The sequence below is a fragment of the Urocitellus parryii genome, chromosome 15 (assembly GCF_045843805.1).
Source record: "Urocitellus parryii isolate mUroPar1 chromosome 15, mUroPar1.hap1, whole genome shotgun sequence".
NCBI classification, from domain to species: Eukaryota; Metazoa; Chordata; class Mammalia; order Rodentia; family Sciuridae; genus Urocitellus; species Urocitellus parryii.
The window spans coordinates 57,775,711-57,803,694 of NC_135545.1; the positions used below are offsets into that span (position 1 = coordinate 57,775,711).

The 27,984-nt window shown below is 55.2% G+C and overlaps 2 protein-coding genes across 5 annotated transcripts in view; one reads left to right on the forward strand and one right to left on the reverse strand.

Annotated features, from left to right (window-relative positions):
* Positions 1-15: 15 nt before the first annotated feature.
* On the forward strand, positions 16-27,800 carry Znf276 (zinc finger protein 276). Of its 4 annotated transcripts, none has more exons than XM_077793409.1 (11): positions 16-949; positions 1,885-2,188; positions 2,801-2,847; positions 2,936-3,382; positions 4,487-4,565; positions 5,623-5,706; positions 10,993-11,103; positions 11,171-11,246; positions 11,546-11,663; positions 12,579-12,678; positions 27,677-27,800. In XM_077793409.1, the coding sequence occupies exons 1-11, from the start codon at positions 736-738 to the stop codon at positions 27,690-27,692; spliced, it is 1,596 nt and encodes a 531-aa protein (XP_077649535.1). In that variant the 5' UTR covers positions 16-735; the 3' UTR covers positions 27,693-27,800. The 4 variants fall into 4 exon arrangements, with proteins under 4 accessions (XP_077649535.1, XP_026257598.1, XP_026257600.1 ...); XM_026401813.2 differs by lacking the exon at positions 27,677-27,800 and adding an exon at positions 12,748-13,388; XM_026401815.1 differs by lacking the exon at positions 27,677-27,800 and adding an exon at positions 12,748-13,385 and having other exon boundaries at positions 16-450.
* Positions 13,427-27,984, reverse strand: part of Fanca (FA complementation group A) — a 40,558-nt gene continuing 26,000 nt past the window's right edge. The window contains exons 26-43 of the mRNA XM_077793408.1: positions 27,714-27,901; positions 26,765-26,861; positions 26,039-26,212; positions 24,733-24,806; positions 23,151-23,279; positions 20,394-20,478; positions 19,309-19,460; positions 18,725-18,830; positions 17,719-17,775; positions 17,478-17,582; positions 16,895-17,007; positions 15,853-15,985; positions 14,957-15,019; positions 14,624-14,729; positions 14,163-14,238; positions 13,813-13,984; positions 13,633-13,725; positions 13,427-13,548 (exon numbers count right to left, since the gene is read on the reverse strand). Coding sequence (XP_077649534.1) covers positions 13,441-13,548; positions 13,633-13,725; positions 13,813-13,984; positions 14,163-14,238; positions 14,624-14,729; positions 14,957-15,019; positions 15,853-15,985; positions 16,895-17,007; positions 17,478-17,582; positions 17,719-17,775; positions 18,725-18,830; positions 19,309-19,460; positions 20,394-20,478; positions 23,151-23,279; positions 24,733-24,806; positions 26,039-26,212; positions 26,765-26,861; positions 27,714-27,901 — 2,031 coding nt within the window. The 3' untranslated portion in view covers positions 13,427-13,440. The remainder of the gene's footprint in view (positions 13,549-13,632; positions 13,726-13,812; positions 13,985-14,162; positions 14,239-14,623; positions 14,730-14,956; positions 15,020-15,852; positions 15,986-16,894; positions 17,008-17,477; positions 17,583-17,718; positions 17,776-18,724; positions 18,831-19,308; positions 19,461-20,393; positions 20,479-23,150; positions 23,280-24,732; positions 24,807-26,038; positions 26,213-26,764; positions 26,862-27,713; positions 27,902-27,984) is intronic.

The following is a 27,984-nucleotide window of genomic DNA, read 5'->3' on the forward strand; positions in this document are numbered from 1 at the left end:
TTAGTAAGCCTCCGCCCCGCCGGTGGAGGGAGCCGGGCGCCGGGGCGCGGGGGGCGGGTCCTGTCAGTGGTCTGGGGCGGGCCCTCTCCCCGTCCGCACCAGGAGATTGGCGGAGGCAGCCTCCTCGCGTGGTTGCCGAGAGCCCTGAAGAGCTACAACCCGCGCCTCCACGTCGGCGGGCGATCGGCCCCTCGGCCGCCCGAGGTGAGGGCGGGAGGACCAGCGCGCCTCCCCGCCGCGGACTTGTCACGAGTTCTAGGCGACTTTCGTCCTCCTGAGGCCAGACCCGCGGGCGGCCGCGGCGGGCAGTGTGGCCCTCGGCCCGATAGGACGCGGTCCCTGCCTCGCCGGTGTCGGGTCCGGTGACGCCCAACGGCGGGTCGAGCCGAATTCAGCACGCAGACAAGTGGGGCGGAGCGGAACCGCGCGGAACCGCGCGGAACCGAGCGCGTAAGTTCTAGCGGGGCCGAGCGGAACTTTGCCAGCAGAGTGAGGTCGAACCCCGCCGAGCCGAGCCGAGCCGCGCAGAACGAGGGGGTCGAGCCGAGCGGGGCCGAGCGGGGCCGAGCGGGCCGTCTGTCGAGCCGAGAGGGCCCGAGCGGAGCCGAGCGGAGCCGAGCAGGCCCGAGAGGGGTCGAGCGGAGCCGAGCGAGCGCAGTCGAGCTGAGCCGAGTCCGCCCGAGGCGCCCCGAATACCTCGGCCCGGCCGTAGTGGCCGTAGTGGCGGCCGCCGCCATGAAGCGGGACCGGCTCGGCCGCTTCCTGTCGCCGGGGGCGGCGCGGCCGCACGGGGCCTCGGGCGGAGGCCTTAGCGGCCGAACCCGGGGCCGACCCTCGCGCAGTGGCGCACCAGGCGTGGACAGGGCGGCGGCCTTGGCGGCGGCGCGTCTCAACTGGGCCCCGGCTCGGGCCTGCGCGGACGCGGGCGAAGACGGAGCGGACGAGGCAGGTGGGTCGGGCCGCGTGGGCGAAGCGGGCCGCTCCCGCCCCCTTGGCGCGGTGATCGGAAGCGCTGAGGGCCTCGGGGCCCGCGGGACGCGCCCGGCCGTCTGTCGGCTCGCGGGGCGGTGGTTTTCGGCAGGCCGGCCGCGCTCTAGGCTGCTAGGTGTTCAGTGCTCAGGTCTTGACGTCCGACAGCTCCGGCCTTCATTCCTGCTCGTTTGTGGTGCTGGGATTGAACCCAGGGGCGCTGTACCACTGAGCCACATCCCCAGTTCCTTTTGCTTTTTGAGACGGGGGTCTTGCTCAGTCGTTGAGGCTGCCCTTGAACTTGGGATCCGCCTGCCTCAGCCTCCCGAGCCACTGGGATGACAGGTGTGCACCACTGCTCCAGGACCTGCCGACCCTTTGTTCTGTGCACCCTTTAGATAACTTAACCACTCTGAGCCTCAGGTTCCTGTTGGTGAAAGCTCATCCAGAAGGTGTGGTAGAACCGCTTCATTGTGAACTAGTTGACCCCCCTGGCTGCAGCTGCTTAGGCTCACTGCAGCAGTGTACTTGGGCTGTGTAATAACTTTGCCCTTCTGAGAAGGCCTTTCTGTGCCCCCTGGTTTAATCATGGGGGCAGGAAATGAGGTGACACCCTCAGTTGGCAGGCAGGAGACACAGGGATGGATGGTGTGGGCACAGCTCCTTCATTTCTAGAGCAGGAATGAAGCTCCACCCTTGTGGATGCATTTGGAATTGTTGAACCAGTGATCTTCCAAAAGGCTGGATGTTCCGCTGAGCCCAGTGCCTGAGGCCTGAGGGCTCACACGTCCAGCCTGAGGCCTGCCTCTCAAGGCCCTCGAGGGCACTTCCCCCCAGGCTCAGATTCCTCAGAGCTTCTCCTGTGTCTGCACAGCTGCCAGGCTTCCTGCTGACTGTTGACATTGCTTTGTCCAGGAACAGGCCGGGCTCTGGCCATGGGGCATTGTCGCCTCTGCCACGGGAAGTTCTCCTCACGGAGTCTCCGAAGCATCTCTGACAGGGCACCTGGGGAGAGCTCTGAGAGACCGTCCCCAGGGGAGCGCGTCTTCATCAGGGACTTCCAGCGACTGCTGGGTGTGGCTGTGCACCAGGACCCAGCCTTGTCTCAGTTTATCTGCAAGAACTGCCACACCCAGTTCTACCAGTGCCACAGCCTCCTCAGGTCCTTTCTGCAGAGAGTCAACGTCACCCCGACAGGCCATCGGAAACCTTGTGCAAAGTAGGCTCCCCCGCCCTTTTTCAGTAGTGGGCATCAATCTAGGGTTTCATCCACATGCTAGGCAGGTGCTCTACCATTGAGCTACAACCAGGCTCAGTTGCCTCATAGTAGGCTTTTTTTTTTTTTTTTAAATATTTATTTTTATTTACTTTTAATGTGGTGCTGAGGATGGAACCCAGGGGCTCGCACATGCCCGGCAAGTGGTCTACTGCTGAGCCACAACTCCAGCCCTCATAGAAGGCTTTTGTTTAGTCATTTAGGGGATGTTCAGGGATACAGCATGTCACAGGAAGTGCCCTGGGTGCTGGGTGGTGTTTAGGGTCAGGGAGTACCGAAGTGGGAACCTTTGCAGTGGGGTGGGTAGGCAGTGCCTGGCTCTGCAGAAGCCAGTGTAAACAGGCCCTGGTACTTCGGGCACCCATGGGACCCACAGGAAAGCTGCAGAGCTCTGCCCAGACTTCAGCTTTCCCAGGTTCTAAGGGCAAGGGGCAGCCCTGGGAAGGAACAGGTTTCCCAGCAGAGGGTTTTCAGTGGGAGGCAGCTGGGAAGGTTTGAGAGATCTGAGGCTCCTACAGAGGGAGCATCTGCTTATGGCCACGCTGATCTCTGCAGGGTTGGTGCTCAGCCCCCCACAGTGGCAGAGGAAGGAGCTCGTCTGGGTAAGTCTGCCCCTGGTATCAGGGTGGGCTTTCATTTGGGCCGGGAGTTGGCCTGTATGGGGCTGACATCTCTATTGACTCTCCTCAGTGGATCTGATCACCTCGAGCCCCCGGTGCCTGCACGGCTTGGTGGGGTGGGTGCACGGACATGCGGCCAGCTGCAGGGCCCTGCCCAGCCTTCAGAGGACACTGTCCTCCGAGTACTGCGGCATCATCCAGGCTGTGTGGTGCTGCGATCGGGGCCACGACTACACCATGGACACCGACTCCCGCTGCAGAACCCTCTTGCTGGACAGTGCACTGGCAGTCAAGTGGGCCTGGGACCAGGAGACGGCCCCAGGGCTCACCCAGAACCAGGCATCCAGCCCCCCTGGGGTTGCCCTTCAGCTCTCCCAGGGCAGAGGGACCACAGTTGGGGCTGAGACCAAGATGCCACCCAGCATGGATACATCCTCACCTCCCTCAGATGGCAGCCCTGTGGGGCCTGGACCAGGCCCCCCACCACAGCCCAGCTTTCCCCCCTGCGAGGCCCCAGGTAGGAGGCACCTGTAGCCTGTGCTAGGCTAGGATTTTGTATTCCCTAGCGGGGCAGGGTCTTCAGCTGAGAGCAAACTTCTCCACCATCCTGGTGTTGGTCGTGGTGCGGGGAAATGGGGTGACGGGAAAAGATGTGGAGCCAGCCTCCATGCTTCTTCCTGGGAGCAGGTGGGCACCCGCCTGTTTGGGCTTTCCGTCCCTTCCCAAGTAGGCTTTGCTCTAGCAGTTGTTGTGAAGTTTCTCATCTGTTGTCCAGTCTTTCTCCAAGTCAGTGCTCAGGGCAGAGAGCACCAAGGGAAAGGAGGATAATGGGGCCTTGTATATGGGATGTGGGGGAAGAGAAGCTGCTGCTTTGGGCCAGCTGCCTATGACTCCCTGGTGTGTGGCAGCCTCTGCTGCTGACTGGCTGAGGGGAGCAGTCCTTCTGTGGGGCCCAGACCCCACTTGTGTGTGGTGCAGCTGCCCCTACACATTGTGTTGGGAGGGCCAGTGTCAGCTTCCTGTCTACCTCTGGTTTTCTATGGGTACCTGTACACCTCTCACCTGTGGGCACTCATCTGGCTCCTATGTGCAGGTCTTTAGTGGGCCTCTAAAGAAACACGACCACCCAGGTGGTTCAGCTAGGGACACGTGGATGGGACAGCACAGCTCCCTGGAAGGGCTATGGGGGCAGAGCTGAGTGTCACAGGCATTTCAGAGTACTTGATTTTGTGAACTATGCACAGGTGTAGTGGCATCTGTAGTCCCAGCTACTCAGAAGGCTGAGGTGGGGGAATCGTCTGAGCTTGGGAGTTTGAGACCTACCTGGGCAGCATAGCAAGACCCATCAAAGCAAAACCTGAAAACCAATATTCTTAGAAATGTCCCCAAAATTCCAACTGTGGGTCAGCCACCTGGATTGAGGGCCTGAGCCTGGGAGGAGGAGTCAGGCTTGCTGACAACCATCTGGGAGGTTCCTACACCTCTGGACATGGGGTTGGGCTAGGCTAGCAGGGGGCTGAGGCCCGAGGACCCCAGGCTCTGCGGAGGCAGCTGCAGCACACTGCCTCCACGTGAGAGCCTCTGCTGCGTTGGTAACAGGAGCCTGTTCTTCACTTCCCAGGGCAATTGGGTGAGAAGCAGGTTCCGTCTTCAGCCTCGGATGATCGGGTAAAAGACGAGTTCAGTGACCTTTCTGAGGGGTGAGAGAAGAGTGGGTTTAAATAGCTTAACATTTCTCCTTCGAAAACCAGACTCAGCCACCTGAGGGGCTGTTGCCCATGCCTGGTGGGCACTCCCTGCCTCCAGGGTTGGGAGGAGAGGCGAGGCCAGGGCAGCTTCCAAGGTGTCTTGATTCTGACTGGGGGCCTCCTGGGTTCCAGAGGCCCCTGAACCCAGCACAGCTTCCCAGGAGCTAGGGCAGTTCCTAGCCCAGGGCAGGGGGGAGTGTCCTTGGTTAAACTGCCTCCTGGCTCTTTTCTTCTTAAGAGCTTTAGCTTTCTGCTAACCCAGGTGCCACTAGAACAGCAGGTGCCACGCACTGCCCTCTGTGATGGGGTTGAGGCTTGAGGAGGCACTGCTCAGGTTGGGCTTGTGGGCCTCCCTCGGAAGGAGTGCTGTCAGGGTCTCTCAGCTCTGGGCTGAAGCTGACCCCCTGCCATCCTGCCCCGTGGCCTTGGTGGGGGCCCAGATGCATGTAGTCCGTATGGGGAAGGACGGCCAGTTTTTGGTTCTCCTCCAGTGAGGAGACGAGATGTGGCTCAGGCTCAGCTGCTGGATGGCCACAGGCCTTCTTCCATATATGCGGGTGGCAGCCTGGGGGAACATGATGGGCTTTTTAGCCTGGCTATTTGCTGACCAACAGACCAAACAGTGATTTGTGTTTTAAGGTGAAGGTCACAGATCTAACCTCTGAACTTGGGAATGGCTGAGAGTAAATCTGTCAGCTACATAGGTTCAGTGGTGAAGCCACCCACCATGCAGCCCACCTTCCGAGTCTATCCCTCATGGGCCATAAAGAAGCCTTCTTCAGTCTGGGGTTCTGGCACTGGAGAATATGACTCGTGGGGGCTGCTGCCCGAGCTCAGTGACCCTGGCTTGCCCTTCCTGTAGGAAACGGTGTTGGAGATGGCTGTAGATTTTTAGACATTTTCAGGAGAACTGAAGTGGGCCATGGGGTCTCTGGGTGTCTGGAGATAGGCCTGGGGTCTGTGGCTGGCCCATAGGGGACTTTGCTGAAGGCTCTATCCTCTCTCCTAGAGACTTCCTGAGTGAGGATGAAAATGACAAGCAGCAGAGTACACAGTCCTCCGACGAGTCCTTTGAGCCTTACCCAGAGAAGAAGTAAGGGTGCAGCCCTGCTGCCGGCATGGGGGCTGGTGGGTGGTGAGTGGTGGGTGAGCCCAGGTCTGCACGTGAGAGAGCCATGCTTCTGTTGCTCCCCTGGCCCCATCTCTCTAGCCCAGCAGATGTGGTTTCTGAGTGACCAGTAGGCTGGTTTGAAGGGCCAGACAGGCAGATGAATCTGTGGAAGGAGGGTCCCTGTGGCTGCTGGTTGGGGCTACTGATAAGACGCAGCACTGTTCCTTAAGTGCATGCCACCAGGATACCCATCTCAATTGCTTCCTGCTCCCTGGGTCCTACTTCTGAGGCCCAGGGACCCAGCTTGGTAACCACTCCCAACTTTGACTCTGGCACAGAGGTATAGTGTTTTTTTGTTTTTTACTGGGGATTGAATCCAGGGGTCAACCACTGAATCACACCTCTTCTATTTTTTTATTTTGAGATAAGTTCTAAGTGGCTTAGGGCCTTGCTAAGGCTGGCCTTCTACTGTGATTCTCCTGCCTCAGCTTCCTGAGTCACTGGGATTATGGGCATGCACCCTGTGCCAGGCTCTGGTACTGTTTTGTAGCTGGGCATCCCACAGCACTTAGCAGCCAGCTGATGCCTGACCCAGTCATTGCCCAGAGAGCAAGCAGCTCTGAATGCCATATAATCAGCCAGGAAAAATCCTATAAGAGACATAAACTTGGCTTCCTTTTTCTCAAGAAAGTTCTGACATTCATGGAAGGAAAAATAGAGGAAAGTAGGAGGACAATCAGAATCAGAACACTTGACCAAGCCTGAAGTGCTTGGCTAGGCTAGAGCAGGCACAGCTGACTGGGGCCAGGTGAGTCTCATACAGGAAGCATGGCTGGGGTGCAGCCTAGAGCTGCCATGAGGAGGCCCTGCTTCCTATATAGTGGCCTCTATAGGCTGAGTCTTGGCTCACACCTGGAGTTTGCTGGGCACTGGTGTGGCAGGGCTGTGGGCCAAGAGGGACAGGTGGGAGGGGAAGTGCTCTGCTGGGGCCCTGGCTGCTGACACCCAGGTACACAGACACACACTTTGGATTGGGACGTGATAATATCCTAAGGCCTCTAGTAATACGGGCTATTTAGGTGGGAACCACTGCAGGAGATGAGAACAGGACCTGGACATGGTCCTCTGCTAACCATGATGTGCACGGACCTGGAGGCCACTTGACTCCTCAAGTGGTAGCATGTGAGCTCCAGCTGAGAACCTGCAAAGATAAGGCCTTGAGCCCGCCTTGGCCCAGGCCCTGTGCCTTCTTCACAAGTGTTCCTCTTCAGTCATCTCCACTTGGACTCCAGACAGTCCTGGCCATCGGGGTCCCCAGCCTGGAGATGGGTCAGAGCACAAAGGTCCTACCCAGAGGTCAAAGCCAGGACCTGGCCTGAGGGGATGGAACAGCTGAGAAAGGGGAGGTGGGATGTTCATTTATCAGTGAGCTTCAGAGACTACAGCTTCAGAAGTGGGTGGTCTGGTGTGGGAGGAGATGGCCTGTCACTGACAGGAGGGGGCCACCCTACCCAGCAATGGGGCTGGCCAGGAGCGGACACTGGACAGTTATCAGGGAGATGGAGCAGCCTGCACATCAGCAAAAAGGCTCCCTTAGTACACTTATTTAAACCTCTTTTAAGTGTACAGTCCAGCAGTACCAGGTGCAGACACAGGGGCACATCATCATGACTAGAAACTACCTGCTGAGCACTGCCTTTGCTGCTCCCTGCCGTGAGCCCCACCCCTTCTTGCCCCCAGTGCTGTGTGGCTGAGCCGCACTCACTGCAGGGACACACTGTCTGGCTGTTGGGTTTTGTGTGGGGTCGTGTGACCTTTCAGCTGTTGTCAAGGACGTTGTAACACTCATCAAGTTCCTGCCGTTGGCCCTTGGGGGTGTATACTTAACAGTGGAATTGGGGCTTGTTTGGTGCTTCATGTGTGACTCTGAGGCGTCGCCCTTGTTTTCTATGGGGGATGCACCCCTTCAGTCTGTATGGCAGTCATCCTTGCCATCCTGCGCTTTCCTGGGTTTTGTTCATTGTGCAGATGGTGTGAAATGGCTTCTCTTCCTTGTGCATGCAGTTGCCTGGTATGACTCTAGGATTGTTGGCCATTTGCAACTTGTCTTTGGAGAAATCTTTTGGGGGCTCTTACTGGGAATTGAACCCAGGGGCACTTAACCATTGAGTCATCATATTCCCAGCCCTTTTTTATTTTGAGACAAGAGTCTCACCAAGCTGCTGAGGCTGGCCTTGAACCTGTGATCCTCCTCCCTTAACTGCCCAAGCCTCTGGGATAACAGGCAGACTTTGCCCATTTTGAAACTATGTTTGCTGTTTAGTTCTTCATGTATTTTGGATATCAAATCCTCACCAGATGGGTGGTCTGCAAACACTTTCTCCTCTCCTATCTTGGTAGTACCTATCAATATACAACATTTCAAACTTGACAAGTCTAATTTGCCGGTTTGGTTGTCTCTGTTTTTGGTGTCATATTTAGGGAGCTACTGCCAAATGCAAGTTTTTTATGATTTACTGATGCTGTTTTACTCTTAGATTAGGTCCTGATCCACTTGAGTTGATCTTAGTGTATGACACCATGTGTTGCAGAGGTATTCTCTCCTCCCTGAACGGTGCTGGCACCTTGTTGAAAAATCAGGAGGTCCTGTGTGAGTTCCCTGTTCCAGACCATTTGATTGGCGTGTATGTAACTGTATTCAGTAACAGTTTTGTCTGCCAACTTGTTTTTTTTTTTTTTTTTTTTTATCTGTGGAAGTTTTTTGTTTATTTTGTTTGGTACTGGGGATTGAACCCAGGTGTGCTTAATCACTGAGCCACATCCCCCCAGCCTTTTAATCTTATTTTTCATTTTGAGACAGAGTCTAGCTAAGTTGTTAGTGCCATGCTTAGTTGCTGAGGCTGGCCTTGAACTTGTGATCCTCCTGCATCCTGCCTCAGCCTTCCAAATAGCTGGGATCACAGTCATGCATCAAATGTAATTTCTTTTTTTTTAAAGAGAGAATTTTAATATTTATTTTTTAGTTCTCGGCGGACACAACATCTTTGCTTGTATGTGGTGCTGAGGATCAAACCCAGGCTGCATGCATGCCAGGCGAGCGTGCTACCGCTTGAGCCACATCTCCAGCCCCTGCCAACTTGGTTGTTTAGTATTCCTTAAAGTTCCATGTTAAATTTTAGATGGGTTTCTCCACTTCTCAAAAAAAAAAAATCTCTTTTTCATTTTTATTTTGCAGAATTTGGGATTAGACCGGGGTTCATCCATGCTTGGCAAAGCTCTCTACCATGAGCTACACCCTATTTGGGCTGTGGGTGGGGACAGCAGTGGAGCTCTGTGCTGGGGGGGCGGGGGATGATTGGCTCTTTCCACGTGTGTGGTCTCTAGCTATAGCAGCTCTGGATTTTTAATATGCAAGTATTTTGCCTTTGGTTAATTTAGTTCCTAATTATTTTATTTACTTTTCTTTCAGATTCTGGGGTTGAACCCAGGGGTGCTCTGCTACACCTCTAGCCTTTTTAAATTTTTATTTTGAGACAGGGCCTAAGTTGTAGTGGCTGGTCTTAAACTTGCATCCTCCTGCCTCAGCCTCCTGAGTTGCTGGGAATCATAGGATCACAGGCGTGTTTGAGGTTTTTTTGTTTTTGGTATCACATCATTTTATTTCTTTGGTTTTCAACTTCCTTATTTCACAGGGCAAATTTAGGGCTGGGGTTGTAGCTCAGCAGTAGAGCGCTTGCCTAGCATGTGGAGGCCCTGGGTTTGATCCTCAGTATCACATAAAAGTAAATAAATAAAATAAAGGCATTGTGTCTAATTACATCTAAAAAATAAATATTTTTTAAAAATTCAGTCTCCCACCTTCCTAGCTACCTTGCTGACCCTTACTGAAGATGACTCTGAGAGGAGGCTTAGCAGAAAACAGGGAGTCCAACAGCCAGCCAGGCTGAAAGAGGCTGTGGGGGCCCTCCAGCAAAAGGGCCAGATCTTCCTCCCATCCTTTTCCACACTCTGCACTTCAGTTGCTTTAGGTTCAGTTCTAATATTATTTTGGAAACAAATTTGAGTAAAGACGGTCCCATACCGAAAGAAACTGGTACAGATGGCCATGCTATAACACTCCTCTTTCCCCCAGGAAGAGCTGAAAACAGCTTTTGCTAACATCTATAACTCTCTATACACCCCCAAAATACAGCTTTAAAGCTTCCAACACCAGTAAGGGGGCCTGGCCAACCCACTTAAAGTCAAAACAAAGACAAAACAATAAAAATATGACCAGCCAACAACCAAAAAGAACATCTGTGCTCCTGCAGCTTTCAACAAGGGAGCAGATGGCTGAGCCAGGAAACACAAATATGCTCTTGGAGTCAGGATAGATGCTGTTAAAGGGCATCCTGGCCATGCCAGGGGATGTCTCAGGTCCTCGACCTTCTCCAAACTGGTCCCCGTCAGCCATCAACCAGGGTTAGGCCTTCATAGAAAGAGCAGTGGGCTTGTACTTGGTTCTGTACCCTGCAGGTCCGTGTGCATGCTGGTGCTCGACCCCTGAGCTGCACCTTCAGCTCCTTTGTTGGTAATTTTTGTGAAGGGTACTTCACATATGTAGCTGTGTCACCTGTGAATAGTTTATCTTCCGTTTTTTCTTCTTGCCGAGTCTCTCTGCACAGGACCTCTATAGTGTGTTCAAAAACAGTGATGACATGGGCATCTTGCCTTTTTCCTGATGGTAGAATTTCAGCCCTTTACTGCTGAGCATGGTGCCTGCTGTGGGTTTCCTTATCTGGGCCCAAAAGGAAACAAGTGTCCTGCAGCTTCTCCTGATGCTCCTGGGACACCTGCTGCAACCTGAAACCACCATCCCATGTTTCTGGATGCAGTCCCACTCCTGTTCTAGCCCCAGCCACAGGGTGAACTTACAGCCCCCTCTAGACTCTGCCCTTGCTTTCTGGGCCTGCCTGTTAGGCTCTGGAGTGTCCAGAGGTGATGCTGAGCTTTTTTCTGGTGTGAGGTTGTGGTACAGGGACCAACCCTCCATCTTCTTAGCTTTGTTGTCCACATCTGCAGACAGGCTTTGGCTCTGAAGATGCACCAATTGGTGGGGAGACACCTGCTTTCTGCGCCTGCACCGTCTCCAGAGTGGTGCCAGTTGGCCCAGAAGCAGCGAGGTCATGGGAGCGGGAGGAGGACCTGGGGTCTGAAGAGAGGCACGGAACACCAAGGATTGTCAGAGTGGAGGTCGGGACTGAATCTTGGGGTGTCTTTTTTTCTCAGGGTCTCTGGTAAGAAGAGTGAAAGCAAAGAGGCCAAGAAGGCTGAAGAACCAAAACCTCGAAAGAAGCCGGGACCCAAGCCTGGGTGGAAACAGCAGCTCCGCTGCGAGAGGTGAGGGGCTGTGGTGCGGGTGCCCTGTTCCTCGGGGCAGCGCCTCCACAAATGCTGTGCCTTGCAGGGAGGAGCTGCCCACCATCTACAAGTGTCCTTACCAGGGCTGTACAGCCGTGTATCGCGGGGCTGACGGGATGAAGGTGAGGAACAGCTGAGGGGTGACAGGGGTTAGTGTGAGCCCCGTCCCGGAGACCTGTGTAGAGCCGACCCTGTGGTCAGAGACGCTGCCTGTGGGCTGGAGAGGAGTGAAGCTGGGGCTGGGGCTGGGTGTAGCTCAGTGGCAGACACTGCAGCACCGCATGAAGGAGGGGGTACATGGAGCGGTTGGATCTGCCCTGCTTCCAGGAGGGCCGGGCATTGTCTGCTGAGGAAGTGGGAAGTGGGTTGGGACTTTGAACAGACCAAGCAGCCAGAATCCTTTGCCTGTACCCTCCTGCAGAAGCACATCAAGGAGCATCACGAGGAGGTCCGAGAGAGGCCCTGCCCCCACCCCGGCTGCAACAAGGTGTTCATGATCGACCGCTATCTGCAGCGCCACGTGAAGCTCATTCACACGGGTACGCACCTACCCTCACAGGCCAGACTCCCAGAGGTGTGGTCCAAGTTTGGGTGGTGACCATGACCACGGCTGGGCACCCTTTTAGGAGGACCAAGACTGTGTCTTGATACTAGATGGCCTTGGGTGCTCAAAGGCTACTTGAGAGGTCAAGGTGAATCTGCCCTTCTCCTACAGGACCCAGGCAGTTGCTAGACTGACAGCACAGGAGTCTGGCACCCTGCCCCCATGGGTTCATTGTTATAGAACATTCTACCGTTCTGTGTACCTTGTAGAAATGTGAAAATCAGGTACAGGAAAGGCATTGAACCTCCTCCCTGCCACCACCACCCCCCTCAGCCTCCTCCTGGCCTGAGCCTGTGGATCCCTCCCAACAGAGGTGCTGTAGGAGTTGTCCCCAACAACAGGGAGCTCCATGCTAGAACTCTGAACACAGTGATGTGACTGCTAGCTCACTCACCATGAAACCCATCCATGTGCCATTTCTTTCACTGGACATTATTTCCAGATTTTTTCCTGCCCTACACAATGTGTGTGTGTGTGTGTGTGTGTGTGCGTGCACACACGTGCTATGGACTGAACCCAGGGGTGCTCTATCATAAGCTACATCCCCATCCCTTTTAATTCATTTTGAGACAGGGTCTGGCTAAGTTGCCCAGGCTGGCCTCAAACTTGGGATTCCGGGATCCTCCTGCCCCAGCCTCTTGAGTGGCTGGAATTGTAGACTGTACCACCATGCCTGCCCAGTAGTCAGCCAGATGGTATACCTGCGCCATTCAGAAGCTTTTGTTTGTATCAGGAAAATACCCATCTGTGAACAAGGCCCTGGCGTGGGCACACAGTGTTTGTGCCAGGTTACACACCACGGGGCTAATGTGTCTTGGGGACCCATGCTCACTCCCTTTCTGGTCTCCAGAGGTACGCAACTACATCTGTGATGAATGCGGACAGACCTTCAAGCAGAGGAAGCACCTTCTTGTCCACCAGATGCGCCATTCAGGAGCCAAGCCTTTGCAGTAAGTGTGGGCTGGGTGCTTGGAGGCTGGGACTGGTGTGCAGCCTCCCTCACCTGCCTCTGTCCCCAGGTGTGAAGTCTGTGGGTTCCAGTGCAGGCAGCGGGCATCCCTCAAGTACCACATGACCAAACACAAGGCGGAGACAGAGCTGGACTTTGCCTGTGACCAGTGCGGCCGGCGGTTTGAGAAGGCCCACAACCTCAATGTGCATATGTCTATGGTGCACCCTCTGACACAGACCCAGGACAAAGCCCTACCCCTGGAGGCGGAGCCACCACCTGGGTCCCCGAGCCCCTCTGGGGCCATGGAAGGCCAGGCTGTGAAGCCAGAGCCTACCTGAGGTTGGCAGGTGGGACAGTGGCACTTAGAGCAGCTGGAACTCTGCAGGTGTGAGGTGGGGTCTAAAGACACTTCCACGTTCTCTAACTGGGGCACAGCTTTGCGTGCTTCTGGGAGTCCACGCTGCATCCCTGCCCCACGTGTAGAATCACGTGTCAGGCAGGCTGGAGGGCGCCTCTCTCCCTTGGCTGGTCAAGGGAGCTTGAGAAGTGCGTAGCCTTTCTGTCACTCTGGGACCAGCAGCTTATTTTCCAAGTACTGAGCTACTTGAGGCCAGACAGATGATGAGTAACTGATTCCTTTTCCTAACTTCTGCAGCCAAGGAGATTTGTAACCCATTTTCTAGTGCAACAAGAGCTTCATGTTATGCTTGCAATAAATTATTTACAAAGGAGCCAGGCTGGTGCACTGAGCAGAATCCAGTCAGAAGAGACGGGGCTCCTGGTAGAGGTCAGTGTCCGGCACAGCCCGCTGCCTGCTCAGAAGGGCGCTGCTCACCTCAGGGTCCCAGTCTTCCCGACCAGCCAGCAGCTGTGAGAAAGGAAAACACGACTCAGGACCCACAGCCTGGGGCTGAGAGGTGAAATCAGGCCCAAGGAGAGGGTCTTGGGTTACCTCTGCCATGTTTGAGGAGCCGCTGTTCAGGCACTGAGGTATTAACTGCAGCAGAAAAAGACGAGCTTCTGTGAGGAGTTGTACAGGGTTGCCCTAGAGAGGACAGTCAGATCAGGACACAGTGGACCAGGACTGGTGTGCCACCTCACCCCACCGTTCCCTGGCAGGAGCTGCTCTCACAGGCTGGGGAGAGGACTGGCCCTGGAGCTCTAGTCTCCTGCTGGCCGGAGCTGACACAGCCCTGGTCTCCCCATCCATGAAGAGCTGGACCAGCTTGAGGTACATGTCAACAGCAACACGCAGAAAGGCCTCTTCCCTAATGATGGTGTCGTCTTTGAAGTGGGAGAGAAGACTAGAGATAAAGAGAACATGACACAGACTAAGTAGGTTAGTGCAGAGAGTGTATCCACCCATCTGTGGCACCAAGCTGCAGGCAAGTGACCCTAACTGGTGGGAGTCTAGGTGCCTGGGGAAATGCTGCTCCCTCTGACCACACCAGGCCCCGGGGACCAGCCCAGCAGGGGGGTTACCTGTAGAAGGCAAGAGGCAGCAGCTTGGTATGCTGGTCTGGGGCCAGGCGGAGGAGAAGGTGCCCTAGCCCCGCATCTGCAATGCCAAGGGGCCTCAGTCAGCTCTGGGGATGCCTTGGGGACAGAGCTGTCATGCACTCTGGGAGTGTGTCTGGATGCAGGGACAACATGAGGTTGTGTGGCCACGCTGAGGACTCCCTTCCCCTGGGTCTGGGAAGGTGGGCAGACACCACGTGGGGTGATGTCTGCAGGCAGGAGAGCAGACACCTACACGTGGTAGCCGTGGTCTGAGAAGTCCTCTGTTGCTTTGAATAAGAGGTACTGAATTGGCCACAGTTGAACCAGTTGTAAATTTAGCAAGAAAACAGCTTGGAAAGGGAGCCCCAAGGGCTTATTCGTAACCATTGGCTGCGTCTGAAGAAATGACACGGCTGTCACAAGCCAGACAGTGGCCAGCTTACCCGTCTCTGTCAACTGGAAGAGCACCAGCCAATCCACCCTCCGCCTCTGCAAACACTCAAGAACTTCAGCACAGGTGTCCACAGCCTTCGGGGGGTCAACCGTGTTCTATGACCAGAGAAGAGCCCCAGGAAGGGCTGAGCATGGCCCCCGTGTGGGCTCACGAAAGCACTGCTGCACTCATGGGAACATGAGGTGAGGGGCGGGGAGGGGACTGGACTTTTTGATCAGTTGTAAATTGGTGACAACCTATAGAAACTGTCACACTGGAGATGCCCAGAGATCCGGGGTGTACTGTCTGACCCATGGGGAAAGAGGGTAGGAAGGTCACTTACGTTTGGGGTCAGATGTGACGAGAGCAGGTCCATCAAGGAAAAGAAAAAGAGGGGAACCAGTAGCTGCAGATGACAACAGGTATGGTTAGGCACGCAGGTCACAGGTGTCCCAGCCCTGGCAAAGCAGACCTGCTCCTCCAGGTGGGCTTGTTGAAAACTACTGCTGAGGCAGTGTAACACCAGGTGTGGCAGGGGACACTGACCTGGCAGCAAGCCAGACCCTTGAGGACTAGGCCCCCTGGCTGGAGGCTGGTTCTGAAGCCACTAAATTGTTTTTAGCCAAAGTACAAGACCTTTAGAAAAGGTAGGGTATTTAAACGCCTATGTGAGATCTGTAGCAGAGCCACGTGATGACGAGATCATGTGGCTCTGCTACAGATCTCAGGGTGGCACATGAATCGAGAGTCGACTGGGGCTGTGTGGGCCTATGTTGGCTGCTCACCCCCCCAGCTTGCCTGACACTGGTTCCAATTTCCAGCCTCCCATTCCTCTCTAGAGGAGCCAGGGCTTTCCATGCACACCGCACCGCACTCGCAGCCTATGTGGGTGCTGCTGCTGGGGTCAATGGGCAGTCAAGCTCGAGGGCCCAGCAACCCAGGGGCACAAGGCCTGAGTCTGAAAATCCCTGTACAGAAGGTGGAGCCACCAGCATGGTCCAGTCATGCTGCCTCGTGCTGTGCACTCACAACAGACAGCCTGCAGGGCTGTGGCAAGGAAAGAATCGAGCCCAACAGAAGCACTTGAGTCATTAATACTGCACGTTGGCGAGTTTCATTTCAAAATAAAGGGATGGAAACCTCAAGATTTTCCCTGGAAAAGCCACATCCACTGGCAAACCCTGAGAAATGCCCTGATGAAAAATGAGCCTGCTAGAAAAAAAATCAGCCCCGCCTTGCCTCCTCTCTCTCGCAGTCCAGCTTCGGCCATCTGGCACCTTCGGTCTTGACTTTTTTCACTGCAAAGTGCAATGCAGCAGCTGAGACCCAGGCAGGGTTGGGTGCAGGGGAAGTCGAGCCAGGGGCCAGAAAGCTGGGACAGAGAGATGCGTCATCGCTGCAGCACAGAAACAGCTTTCCAAGGAGGATAGAGGAGCTCAGGTCCTCACATGCAAAACCTGGGTTTTGCATGAGGCCCTGGCAGAGCAGGATGCCAGCCCCACGTGGAAGCATACCAAGGGGACAGAGCCCATGCAGCAAACCTAATGCCTGAGCCTTGAAGGAAGAGTCTATAAGAACACTGGGCACTCAATGCCCTCTGTCCTCCAAGGAGTACTGGGTCTGGCCAAAGGGATCCAGCTCTGTCTCTGGTGGAGTTAGGGTGAGTAGGAGAGTCTCCTTTATCCAGGGGACCTTTACCACTGAGCTATGTCGACAGCCCTTTTTTAGTTCTTTTTAGACAAAGTCACACTAAGTTGCTGAGGCTGGACTTGAACTTGGGATTCTCCTCCTGCGTTACTGGGATTACAGGCTGTGCCACCGCACCTGGCAATGAGCCCTGCTTTCTATGTGCTGAGGTTTCAGGTACATCAGGAAATCAAAACTAGTCACCAAGGACCGTGAAGGCCTTCTACCCTTTGGTTACTGCGACCAGTGTGTCGTTGGAGGGCCTCAAGAACTTCCTCAGGAGGGGGACTGCCCTGACTGCCACAGGTCTGACTGAGCTGCCGGGGGGAGAACTGAGCATCAGCACCCTAATACACCTGATGCTGGCAGTCTGGGGCCAGTGTTAGATGTGAGCAGGAGATGGGGCCAAGATGGGAAAAGCTGAGTTGGAATGAGACCTGCTGAAACCTGTCCCATGAACACTCCTGACCTGCCTGGCTGCTCCAACTGGAGGCTGTTAGCCTGGTTCTCGCCACCCCTTTCCAAGGGACCCTAGCAACTACAACCCAGGATGTCCATGGTCACAACCCGGCCTCATCCTGCTGCCAATGCCTACTTGCTGGCAAACTGCTGGGCTTCCTGCAGCCTCTGCAGCTCAAGGGGCAGTGGGCACTGGAAGCGTTTTCTCCACCGACTTTGCAGTACAGGCTCTAGGCTTGACCACCAGGCCTGCATGGGAAGAGAGCAGGAGAAAACAGGTCAGGGCAGCTCTGCTTGGCCCCACCTCCAGGACCAGAACACCTGTGAGGCGCTGTCCCACAGCCAGCTCCCCAGAGCCCTCGCCGCTGCTTGGCTGGGGCTTCCCAGGTGCTCCCTGTGCTCACCCTGTGGCTCACGCTGTACAACTTCAGGCAGCACCTTATTTACCTTGCTGTGTTCACAGCAATCCCACGAGGCACCTGTCCTCGAGGGCAGGACAGAGAAGGCCCTGCCTCTGCCCCATGACACCCTGCAAGAGCTGGTGCCTCACAGAGAAGGAAGCCGCCAGCAGGCAACAGGGGCGGCCTGTGCAGCCCACAGAGCACACAGAAAGCTGCAACTGAGCCACAGTGACCAAGATGGCGAGACACAGAAGGCAAAGGAGCAGCAGTGAGGAGCCCTGATGGGCAGAGCCCCACACCCCAAGCAGCCAGTCCTACCAGCGCAGAGGTCAGAAGGATGGGGCATTTGGTCTGGCACCCAGTCAGAGTCAGGTTGGCTGTCAGCAAGGGGTCGTGGCTGTGTGCACAGGCATTCAGGAGCCCCTGCAGCAGAGAACACAGCAGAGGCTCACCCAGGCACCCTTGTGAGCCCAGTTCCTAAAGGTCACCACCCCACAGGAGATCTGTGCCCAGGGACCCTGAGAAGGTCCCATGGGAGGTGCTAGGGGAGACGAGTTACCCTGAAGAAATGGATGGTGATGTCGTGGGTCAAGGCGCCTCCCTGGGAGAAGTTTCTCTGTAAAACAGTTCAGCAGGCCAGTGGCAGAGAGAGGGGCAAGACCAGAGTGCAGTGTGCTACGGGGTTTAGCTATGAAGCCACACTAGGGACAGCTGGCCATCAGCCACAGAAGGCTGCCCTAGTGTGCTGCCAGAACCTCCCCAGCTAAGGCCCTCAAGACTGCCCGCCTGCTCTGGCCCAGACACATGGGCTCCAGGTGGAACTGGGAGCTGTGGCTCTGACTCTAGCCGAGAGTGACAACGCTATCATTCCACTTCTCTGCTGACCACACACTAGTCTCTGTGCTCTTGTCCACTTCCATGGGCTGCTGGGGATAGAACATAGGGTCTGGCACATGCTAGGCAAGTGCCCTACCATTGAGCGACACCTCTAGCCCTTTTTATTTCATTCTGAGTCAGGGTCTTGCTGAATTGCTCCAGCTGGCCCACAGCATGTGACCCTCCTGCCTCTACCTCCACATCACTGGGATGACAGCTATGCCACAGTCTCTAAAGCTGCCACCGGTCTGCTTTCCTAGTCGCCTGCCGTTCTGCACAACTGGAAGGGAACCTAAGCTCAATCTCCAGTCACGTTTGTGCATTGGTCTTTAGGCACAAATGCCGGCTGCTCTCCAGGGTGGAGTGAGCTGGTGATACACAGTCCCAGACAATGGACGCAGGGTGAGAACCACCTCCGAGTTATTGTTAAGATCCGGTGCAGCCCACACTGGTGGATGTCTATCACAGAAAGAGGCAGGTGCCTGGCGGGCAGACTCCCACGGGCCCTGTCGTGCACACCTGAGGGAGCGTCTGCAGAGGTAACAGGCTATGGAGAGAGCCGCCACAGTCCTCCCAGGAGTTCTTGGCTATCTAGGCACCACGCACCTATGACTTTTGTTCCTTTCCCAGCAGCCAGTGATCTGTGCCCTCCTCCCACCCCTGCCAGCCTATGCTCACACAGCACCTACCAGCTCAGAGTTGACCAAGTGGAAGAAATCCTCGCAGAGGGGGTCGATGGGCTGTCGGGCCTGCAGGCCGCCGACCAGGATGGATGGGGGCAGGCGAAGGAGGAGCCTTGGAGACAAGGAGCAATGTCAACAGTGAAGGCAAGCACAGGCGGCAGGCTCAGGAGGAGCCTAGCTCATAAGGAGCACCCTGCAGCCTGTGATGCCACCAAACCAGTGGTCTGGTCTGCCACCCCACCCAACATGCCTGTGCCCTCAACTCCTGCACCAAGCTCAGGCTGCTGCAGTCCTGCAAAACATGCTAGCAAAAAAGAAATTGGTGAAGAGCTGTACAACCATCAAGCAGGAGACCGCACCACAATCCCCACGACGAGAATCAACAAACCACTCAGGCACAGAGAGGCACACCCTGAGCACGCAGTGCACCTGAGGAGAAGGCCTATATCCCCAGCACTTCTACGCCAGACCTGCCCTCCCCAGAAACCACTAAGGATGGCCCATCCCAGGCTTGGGGAGGCCAGAGACAGGCGACCAACGGAGAGAAGACGCTTGGTACCCCTACATGACCCTGCCCAGCCAGGCCTTACCGTCTGCACGCAAGCAGCTCCTGCTGTCTCTGGAGGCTGGTGGCCACACCTGCCCCACCTGCCAGAGGCTGCAGCCGGCTGCGCAACACCGAGAAGACAAAGTGTCCCTGAGTAGCTGCACCTTGCTCCAGCTCCAGGTCAAGAACCATCTCCTGGAAAACAGCAAGGTCAGAGGCTCGGGCACTTGACCTCACTCCAAGCATGAGGAGAGTGGTACACGGAGGCCGCAGACAGAAAGAACAAACGTGGCAGCTCATCCACCTGGAAATCATCATGACTGCAAGAACCACCGGGAAGGAGAGCCTGCACCCCAGGCAGCCTCTCCACACATGCGTGTGTGCGTGGGGACAGGCAGAGGGCGAGTTAGCTCACAGGCTCCGCTGGCCCATGCTCCACCGGCGTCATGGTTATGGCCACACTTACCTGCCCCATCACGGGGTCCAGGCAGGGTTGGTGGCTTTCTGCTGCCAACCCCCTTTATTTTGGAACATTTCCACAGACTTTCATGACACTGATGCCGTCATGAAATGAATGTTGAGTGTAACTTTTTAAATGCCAAAGGATGCTCAATTCATTCAACCGAGAATCCCACTCTGGAAATGCATTCAGATCTTGGGCCCTATTCCATTAAAATACGCAATGGCCGGTACTTTGCTCCCAAGAGCAGACCTGACTTCCACAGTTTGGGCTGGGAGCTACATCATCACTGATTGCACAAAACCCAAGTTGTGGCCATCTCCTCTGCTTCTTCCCCCCCTTGCCATGTCTCATCCTATGTCCTCAGGATCTAGCCCAGCATGGGGGCCACAGAGGAAAGGCTCCCAGCACTCTGGTGGCACGATCACTGGCAGGCAGGTCTGCCTTGCTAATATGCACTGAGATTGTTTGCCATTTCCCTAGGCCAGGCTGCATGGAGTGGACAGGGAGTCGGGGCTCCTATGCACTAACCAAGCTTCGCCCCAGGCCTCATCAGGTGAGAGGATGCAATAGTGGGTGAGACAGGGAAAGCACAGACACTAGGAATGCTCAAGCAGGAGACAGCTCAAGGCCCTGGACACCGGGAGCTTTGGCTCCCTCCAGCTCACCTGCAGCCTGGAAAGAAGATCCCCACTTCCTGTGTGGCCACCAGGGACCCAGCCAGAGCTCTCCAAGTGATTCCAACTCCTCGAACTGAAAGTCAAGCGGCACAGAAGTCTGCTCAGCATTTCCAGCAGTGCAGTGCCCACCTCTATCCAGTGCTCGCATCACAATGCTTGATCAACAAGCAGCAAAACTAGCATTTCTTGTAGCCCAAATCCAGCAAGTATAACAAGTAGTACATATCAGGGAAAAGCAGGACTTATCCCTGGAATGCAACGCTGGGTTTACATCAAATTCCAGTTATAAAATCATTTATAATTGATACGGAAGGAGCATTCAATGGATTTCACAACTGATCATGATAAAGCCCTTGGATAAACTATGAACAGAAGGGTCCTGGTACCCTTCCTGTGAGGGTTTGTTTCTGGACTCCAGCTGCTGTTGATATATCTGTCTGTCCTCCAGCTCGACACTTTCTCAACATGATGCAGGGCAGCTTGGAAAACACCGTATTTAGTTGTAAAGATAGAAGCCTCTCACCACTTTACTACAAGCTCTAGCTAGAGCCATTCAATAAGAGAAAGAATAAAGGCATCCAATCTAGAGGAGTAATGTGAACTCTGCTCACAGACGACATGGCCTGCACTAAATCCTAGGGACCCACACAAAAGTATCAGAGCTGATAAAGTTGAGTTCAGCACGTCAATATACCACCAGAAGCTGTATTTCCACACACCACGATTAATCCAAAAACAACACTAAGGAACCTTTCTGTGAGCACCAAAACAATAAAATACATAGGTACAAACAACCCAGAAAGTATAAGGTTTGCACCCTGGAAACCATAAAATACTGTTGAAAGGAATTAAAGAAGACTAAATAAGCTGAGCTTAGTGGTACACGCCTATGATTCCTGTGCCAGCCTGGGCAAAAAAATAAAAGTGCTAGGGTGTAGGTCAGTGGTAGAGCTCTGGGTTCAGTCCCTATTATCCTGCAGGACAAAACAGACCTACGTAAATGGTCATGGAAGCCTCGGTGTTGTTAAGATGACAATACTTGCCCAAGCTGGTCTACAACTGAATGCACTACCCATCAGGATGCCAGATGGCCATGGAGAAATCGAGGAGTTGTTCATAAAATTCAGATAGAATTGCAAAGATTGCACAACAGCCAAAGCAATCCTGAAGAGCAACGAAGCTGGAGGACTCACATTTCCCCACGTCAACACCTACTGGAAAGCTACAGCCATCAGTGTGTAGAGCTGGAGGACAGACAGATACATCAACTAGCAGGTGGAGCTGGGAGTCTGGCAACAAACCCCTCCAATGGGGTGAGAAGTGCCGGGACAGCTGGAAATATGTGACAATAAAAACCCCCTTAATACAGGTACTAAAACTAAAAATAATTTGAACTGGATTCCATCAAAATTTATAAAACTTCAGTGCATCAAAGGACAACTAATAGTGAATGAGGACGACATTTACAAGTTGCTAAGAGGTCATATCTAGGGTATGTGAAGACTCTGTACGATGACCCAATTTAAAAGTGGGCAAAAGGGGCAGGGGTGTAGCTCAGCAGCAGACTGCTTGCCTAGGGGACACAGGACATGGGGTTTGATTCACTAGCACCTGGGAGCAGGTGAGGGATGTGATCAGATGCTTCCCCAAAGGCACATGCAAAGGTGCTCCAAGTTGAGACCATGAGAAACAGCATCTCACGCCCAGAGGAGCGGGCAGGCAGGTGGCACGTGGGAAGTAGGGCCCCTGCACCCACAGCTCCACTCCATACACGCCTACCCAGAAACCCCGCGGAATGCTCACAGCAGCATCATTCCTGAGGGCCAGAATGCAAGCACAGCCTGGCATCCACCCTGCACGCATGCACAAACCCGTACAGGTACACCCTCCCTGGCATACCCTGTCATCAAAACTCATGTGTCTGGGGGCACTGCTCAGGGAAGCCAATGACACCCAGGACACAAGGGCACACATGCCGCTCCATTTCTGGGACGTTCAGAAAGCAGTTCCACAGCAGGAGGCTGGCTGCCAGGGCTCGGAGGTCACTAGCAGATACTCCCTCACTGAGCTTCACACACACAGCTGTCCCTGTGTGTGAGGGGACAGGACTGACTTGCTTCCACAGCATGGGCTGCACCACCCCAGGCTCTATACTGCTGCCACACTAAAGCACGTTTCCATGCAGCGGCAGATGGCACACGACGGCTGTGCCAACTGGACAGCACCTTCATGGGCCCCAGGGAGTAGGAGGGACAGTGGAAGAAACTGTCTGGACTCCATCTTCACAACTAACATCCTAAGACTCACTGCCTACAACCTGGGAAGGAAACTGTCTGCCTCAGGGCCTCTACACAGCCCTGCTGGGCGAGACAGGGATGGGTGGAACCTGGAGAGTCACAGGCTGCATTCCTGAGGACAAAGGGGCTAGAACCGTCTACCCCAGGAGACACCTGGCCAGTCCACACTCACTGCTTCAAGAACTGCACGCCAGCCCTGCTACGGGAGGGGGGATTTTCGCCAGGCCACCGGTACCATCTTCACATTGCCGACCCTGCACAACAGGTGTGAAATAGCTGTTCCTCCTGCCACAAGCTGTGCCCTTGGAGAAAAAGCTGACCCAGGATGCCTCCCTCTAAGTACCACCTTCTGCCCAAATGCGTTTTGTGTAACGTGATGGACTGAGGGGGGAAAGTGCATTCTCAGAACTGCCTAAAAGTCAGATGCATTTGGTGTTGTGTGGCTGACCTTTGATAGAAGTCCATCAGCACGTTGACCAGAACTGTGCACGCCACCTGCAGGTCTCCATCACAGCCTCCTGAAGCAGAGGGCGCAGGGAGGTAGTGCTCATAGATTGCCCACTGGTGGAAGTCCTGTCTGCAAGTGAATGCTGATGTCAGTTCTGAGGAGGAGGAGGAAGCAAGTCATGGCCAGTGTTTCTTCCTAACCTGTACCTGGGAAATCTGAGTGATTGCTGGGAACACTGGAGGGGCTGGGACTAACAGTCTCAGGCACACACTTCAGCATGGCCTCATGGAGGCCTGACTACCTGCCAGGCTAGGACCTGAGGCTGCAGGAAAGGCATAATCTCAGGGGCAGATCCACCCTTGCAAACTGCTGCCATTGACCAAAGTCCAGACGGGGTGTGGTCCCTGCAGCCTGACCAATGGCTACACACCCCCAAAAGACGTGCAGGCTGAGTCACCAAGGATGTCTGAACTTGCCCACTCTTCTTGCACACACAGTTGTGAGGTCTGTGTTCAGACTGCAGGGCAGTTGACAAAAAGTGCCGTGGCACTGTGGGAGCCAGCAGGGCCTCCAGGGGGTGGAGACCCATCCCACAACCACACAGCTGCAAGCCTGCAAGTAGGCCAGGGCTGTGCTGTCTGTCGCCCGCACAGAGCCGTCTACGCATCACTCGTGTGATTAAGAAAGGAGCCAGGTGGGTGGTGCACACCTGAAAACCCAACTACCCAGGAAGCTGAGGCAGGAAGATGCAAGTTCCAGGCCAGGAAGACCGGGTCTCAGATAAAAACTAAGCAGAGCTGGGTCCAGCTCAGTGGTAGAGCACCCCTGGCTCAACCCCAGGGCCACACATAGAACAGGACATCCAGGAACACGTCTGAACATAACCTCCAGGTAACAGAGACCTAAGGGTTAAGATGAGGTTCTTAGGAACCCTCACACCAAGAAAGTGTGGTCTGCCATGTCCGTTTCCCATGCACCCAGATGTCCACTGCAGCGGAGGATAGTGTGAGCAGGGGAGGGAAGACTCTCAGAGCCAACTAGTCACGGGCCTGGCAGCAGTGGCATTTACCAGTGGTACTTTACACCCAGCCTTTGTGGTGACGACAGTTTCCTCCATACCCTCAAACCCAAGTCCTTCAACAAGCCATTTGTGTGCCCAGAACAGCAGGCCTGGCGTGACAGTCTTCAGCCCTGGATCTGCCCAGCTCGTGGTACTCCCATCTCAAGATGGCACATGCCCAGAGCCACCCTTACCCCGGCCCTGCCTTGGCAGTGCTCATCCCTACTTCCAGTCACTAGGGCACAGCCCGGTCAGGTATACAGAGCCCTCTGTGCACCTCATGTGCCCTGTCTGTACACAGGTGCCATCTTGGCAGGCTCATCTGACACACTGCAGGCCCAGCTTCTAGGACATTCTAGGAAAGTCTGCCACAGAACAGAAGCTCAATAAATGCTTCTTGAATGAAATAATTAGAATTGGTGCAGAGGCTACACAGTTAACATGAATGTTGCACTGAAGGTGAAAAGACAAACTTTGGTAGAAAACTGAGGCCATTTTTGAGGAGCTCCCATAGACACTCACCTCTCTGTGTCTGACAGGGCATCAGCTCCAGGTTGGATTTCCAGTTCTAGTTGCAGCCAGTCCCCAAAGGTTAGCTGAGAGACAAGGGTGGTCAGTGCAGGGCAAACTCCACACACTTGTTGCTTTATCCCCAAAACAAAGGCCTGTCTAAAGCCAACTGCAGTTGAAGAGCCTCACAGAAAGGGCCCCCATTCGGTCAAGGAAACACCTGTGCACACTCCATCCCCAAGAGACCCAGGCCTCTCAGGTCACAGGTTCCACACTCGCCTCTTCTACCAAGTGCATCTGCTCCAAGCCCGAGAAGTGAGGACAGGTGCCATGCAGCTCTGACGCTATCCCTGCTCACTGCCCAGCCCTGAGCCGCTGGCCCATGTGCTGCACCCCCGCACACACACACCCACACACCCCAGGTGATCAGGCAGAGCCAAGACAGATGAGTTCCTGGCTCCCTGAGCTGGGGGGAGGCCTGTGTGAATAACCACTGCTCAGGTATTCCTCGAGGCCCACTTCCTGTCTGAAGGTTCCCAGAGCAGTTTTACAAACAGATGTGGGCAGGTGGGCTGCTCTCAAAGCCTCACACTGTGGGGACCCTCAGCAGACCCTTTGAGGGTGAGGGCAAAGGCCAGGCATCCAGGGGCAAGCTGGGAGCAGGCCCCACTGCCTCCCACACTGGGATGTAGACAAGCTGGGAAAGTCGTGCAGCCCACCTTTCAACAACTGTCCAGACACGGGGGGATGGAGGAGCAGCAACGTGGTTTTTTTTTTTTTTTTTGGTGGGGGCGGGCGGGGGGGTACTGGGGATTGACTGCTTAACCACTGAGCCACATCCCCAGCCCCTATTTTGTACTTTATTTCGAGACAGGGTCTCACTGAGTTGCTTAGCGCCTCACTTTTCAGTCTCCCAAGCCTCTAAGAATACAGGCACGCCACCGCACTCGGCTGCGATGGTTTTTTAATTCACCCTTAAAATCCTCTGTAAAAAGTTACTATTGGGCCAGGCACAGAGGCTCACACCTGTGATCCCAGCAACATGGGAGGCTGAGACAGGAGGATCACAGTTGAGAGACCGGCCTCAGTAATTTAATGAGGCCCTATCTCAAAATATATGAGTTTAGTGGTAGAGCACCCCTGGATTCAACCCAGGGACGGCTGGGGGAGCCTGGGAAGCACATCAGGTGTTTCCACAGTGTTTCTCACAGCTGCACATGGCGCTCTCGTGGCCTCGGTGCAGAGTAGGCCTGAATACCCAGGGCTTCGTGCCTCTCAGCTCGGCGCTCACACAGCCAGGTGGGGAGGGACAACCTACACGAAACTCCCCAGTGAGCAGCTCCTGGAAGTGGCCCTGTCTCCACAGGGCAAGGGTGGCCATCTTCCAGTCTGCAGGGGAAAGGCACAGGGGTCCCCAGGGAAGGCCAGCTGCATCCTCCTGAGGGAGAGGCACCCGGGCCTCTGAGAAGAATCTGAACACAAGAAACTGGAACTGAAAGAGACACATGGTCAGGCCAGAACACTGTTCCCCCAGTCGTGCCCCTCAGGTGACCTTGGGGGCAAAGTGTCCCCCATGCTTGGCATTTGCTGCCCCGAGCTTGCGTCTGTGAGTGCATCGGACTGCGTCTGGTGCTGCAGGCCCGCACATAGAGGGCTGGAGCCACACCACCTTCCAAAGGTCTGCCCTGGCCTCGTGGGAGGGGTTTGGGCTGTGGTACCCGCTGCCCCCACTGTGGACATCCAGGGATGGAACGCCCAAGGAGTCTGCCCTTGTGACAAACGCAGCAGGATCCACTAGATGAAGGCATTAGGATTTTCCTTTAGATGGAAAGAAGCGTCTCGTGAACACACTCTGTGAATGCCAGTGTCTGTTTCTTTAAAAGAGGAGCAGACAGGTGTAGCTGCTACTTCACACCCAGATTCAGTAGGGAGACACCCCAGATGGCCACGGCAGTCCCCAACCAAGGCCCGATGCCCACCGAAACCTGCGACAGTGGCAGACCTGGCCTCTGCAGTACAGAAGACCAGGAACCTGTAGACCTACCTTTTTGACAAAACCTGGAGACAAACAGCTGTGCCAAGAGTCGCAGGGCTGGGGAGAGACCCTGCACAGAGCGTAAGAGAGCGCTGCGGTGCAGAACCTGTGAACAGAGCAGCAACAACCACGGAGGGCTCGCTACACTGACCTCAGCACCTTCTGGCCTGGGGGCCTGAGCAGTCATCCCCACAAGTCCCTGTCCACATGAGGCAGAGATGCACACCATGTGAAAACGGCACAGGTGCACTTCAGGTGTGCAAGGGCTGAACTGGTACCACCCGCCTCAGACCAACCAGGAGACTGGGTGTTCTGTAAGGGACATGGCCAGGAGGGAGGTGGACACCCTGGACTTGAGGGTGTGTCATCCCCATGAACAGAAGAGGAGGAGTCCTCAGAGCCAGTGAAAGGTGCGCTCAGGGCGTGTCCTGAGAGATGAGCACGCTTCTTCGCACACAGGGGACATCCCTGAGCATGGCTTCAGCTTCCGTGGAGCCAGGCACATGAGACCAGCTGTGATGATGTGCAGAGGCAACGATGAACGGGAACAGAGCCTTCCCACCACCCCCCACCCGGAGACCAGAGCACCAGGAAGGTGGGGAGCAAGAAAGGAGACGCAGCAAAGATGGCGTGGGGCCAGGCTGCAGGCGTGCGTGGGTGCCCCCACCACTCCTAACGCACCCAGGAGCATCCACACCAGAAAACAGCAGCGACACCCGCCCCAGGAACTGCGCAGTAACCAAGGTGTATCAGAGACGTCCACCAGGTGGAAACCTCTCCCTCTACATGTCTGTCTTTTCTGGGGACTACTGACAAGGCCCCAGGCCTTGCACGTGCTGGGCCAGTGCTCTCCCTGAGCCGCACCCCAGCCCACCCAGTCCTCCAGGGTATTATCTGATGAATGCTTATTTCTTTTCCCAGGAGAGGAGAGCAATGACTGAGAGGAGAGGCGGCCTACCTCAGGCAGAAGAGCGAGGACTCCTTGGTGTGGCACGTCAGGAGGCTATCGAGGAACCTGGGGACAGGAAGGCTGCTGGCAGGGGCAAGAGGGCCTGGCTCCACCTCCGGGAGTGCAGACCCAGGCTCACCCAGGTGGACAACCAGGGCAGCCAAGCCCAGCACATGTGAGGCACTCAAGCGTGGGCCCTGAAAAGAGGGATAAGTGGCAGAGCTGGTGACAGCCCCCCAGCCAGAAGGCTCCTGTGCTTGGAGGACTAGCCTGGCTGCCC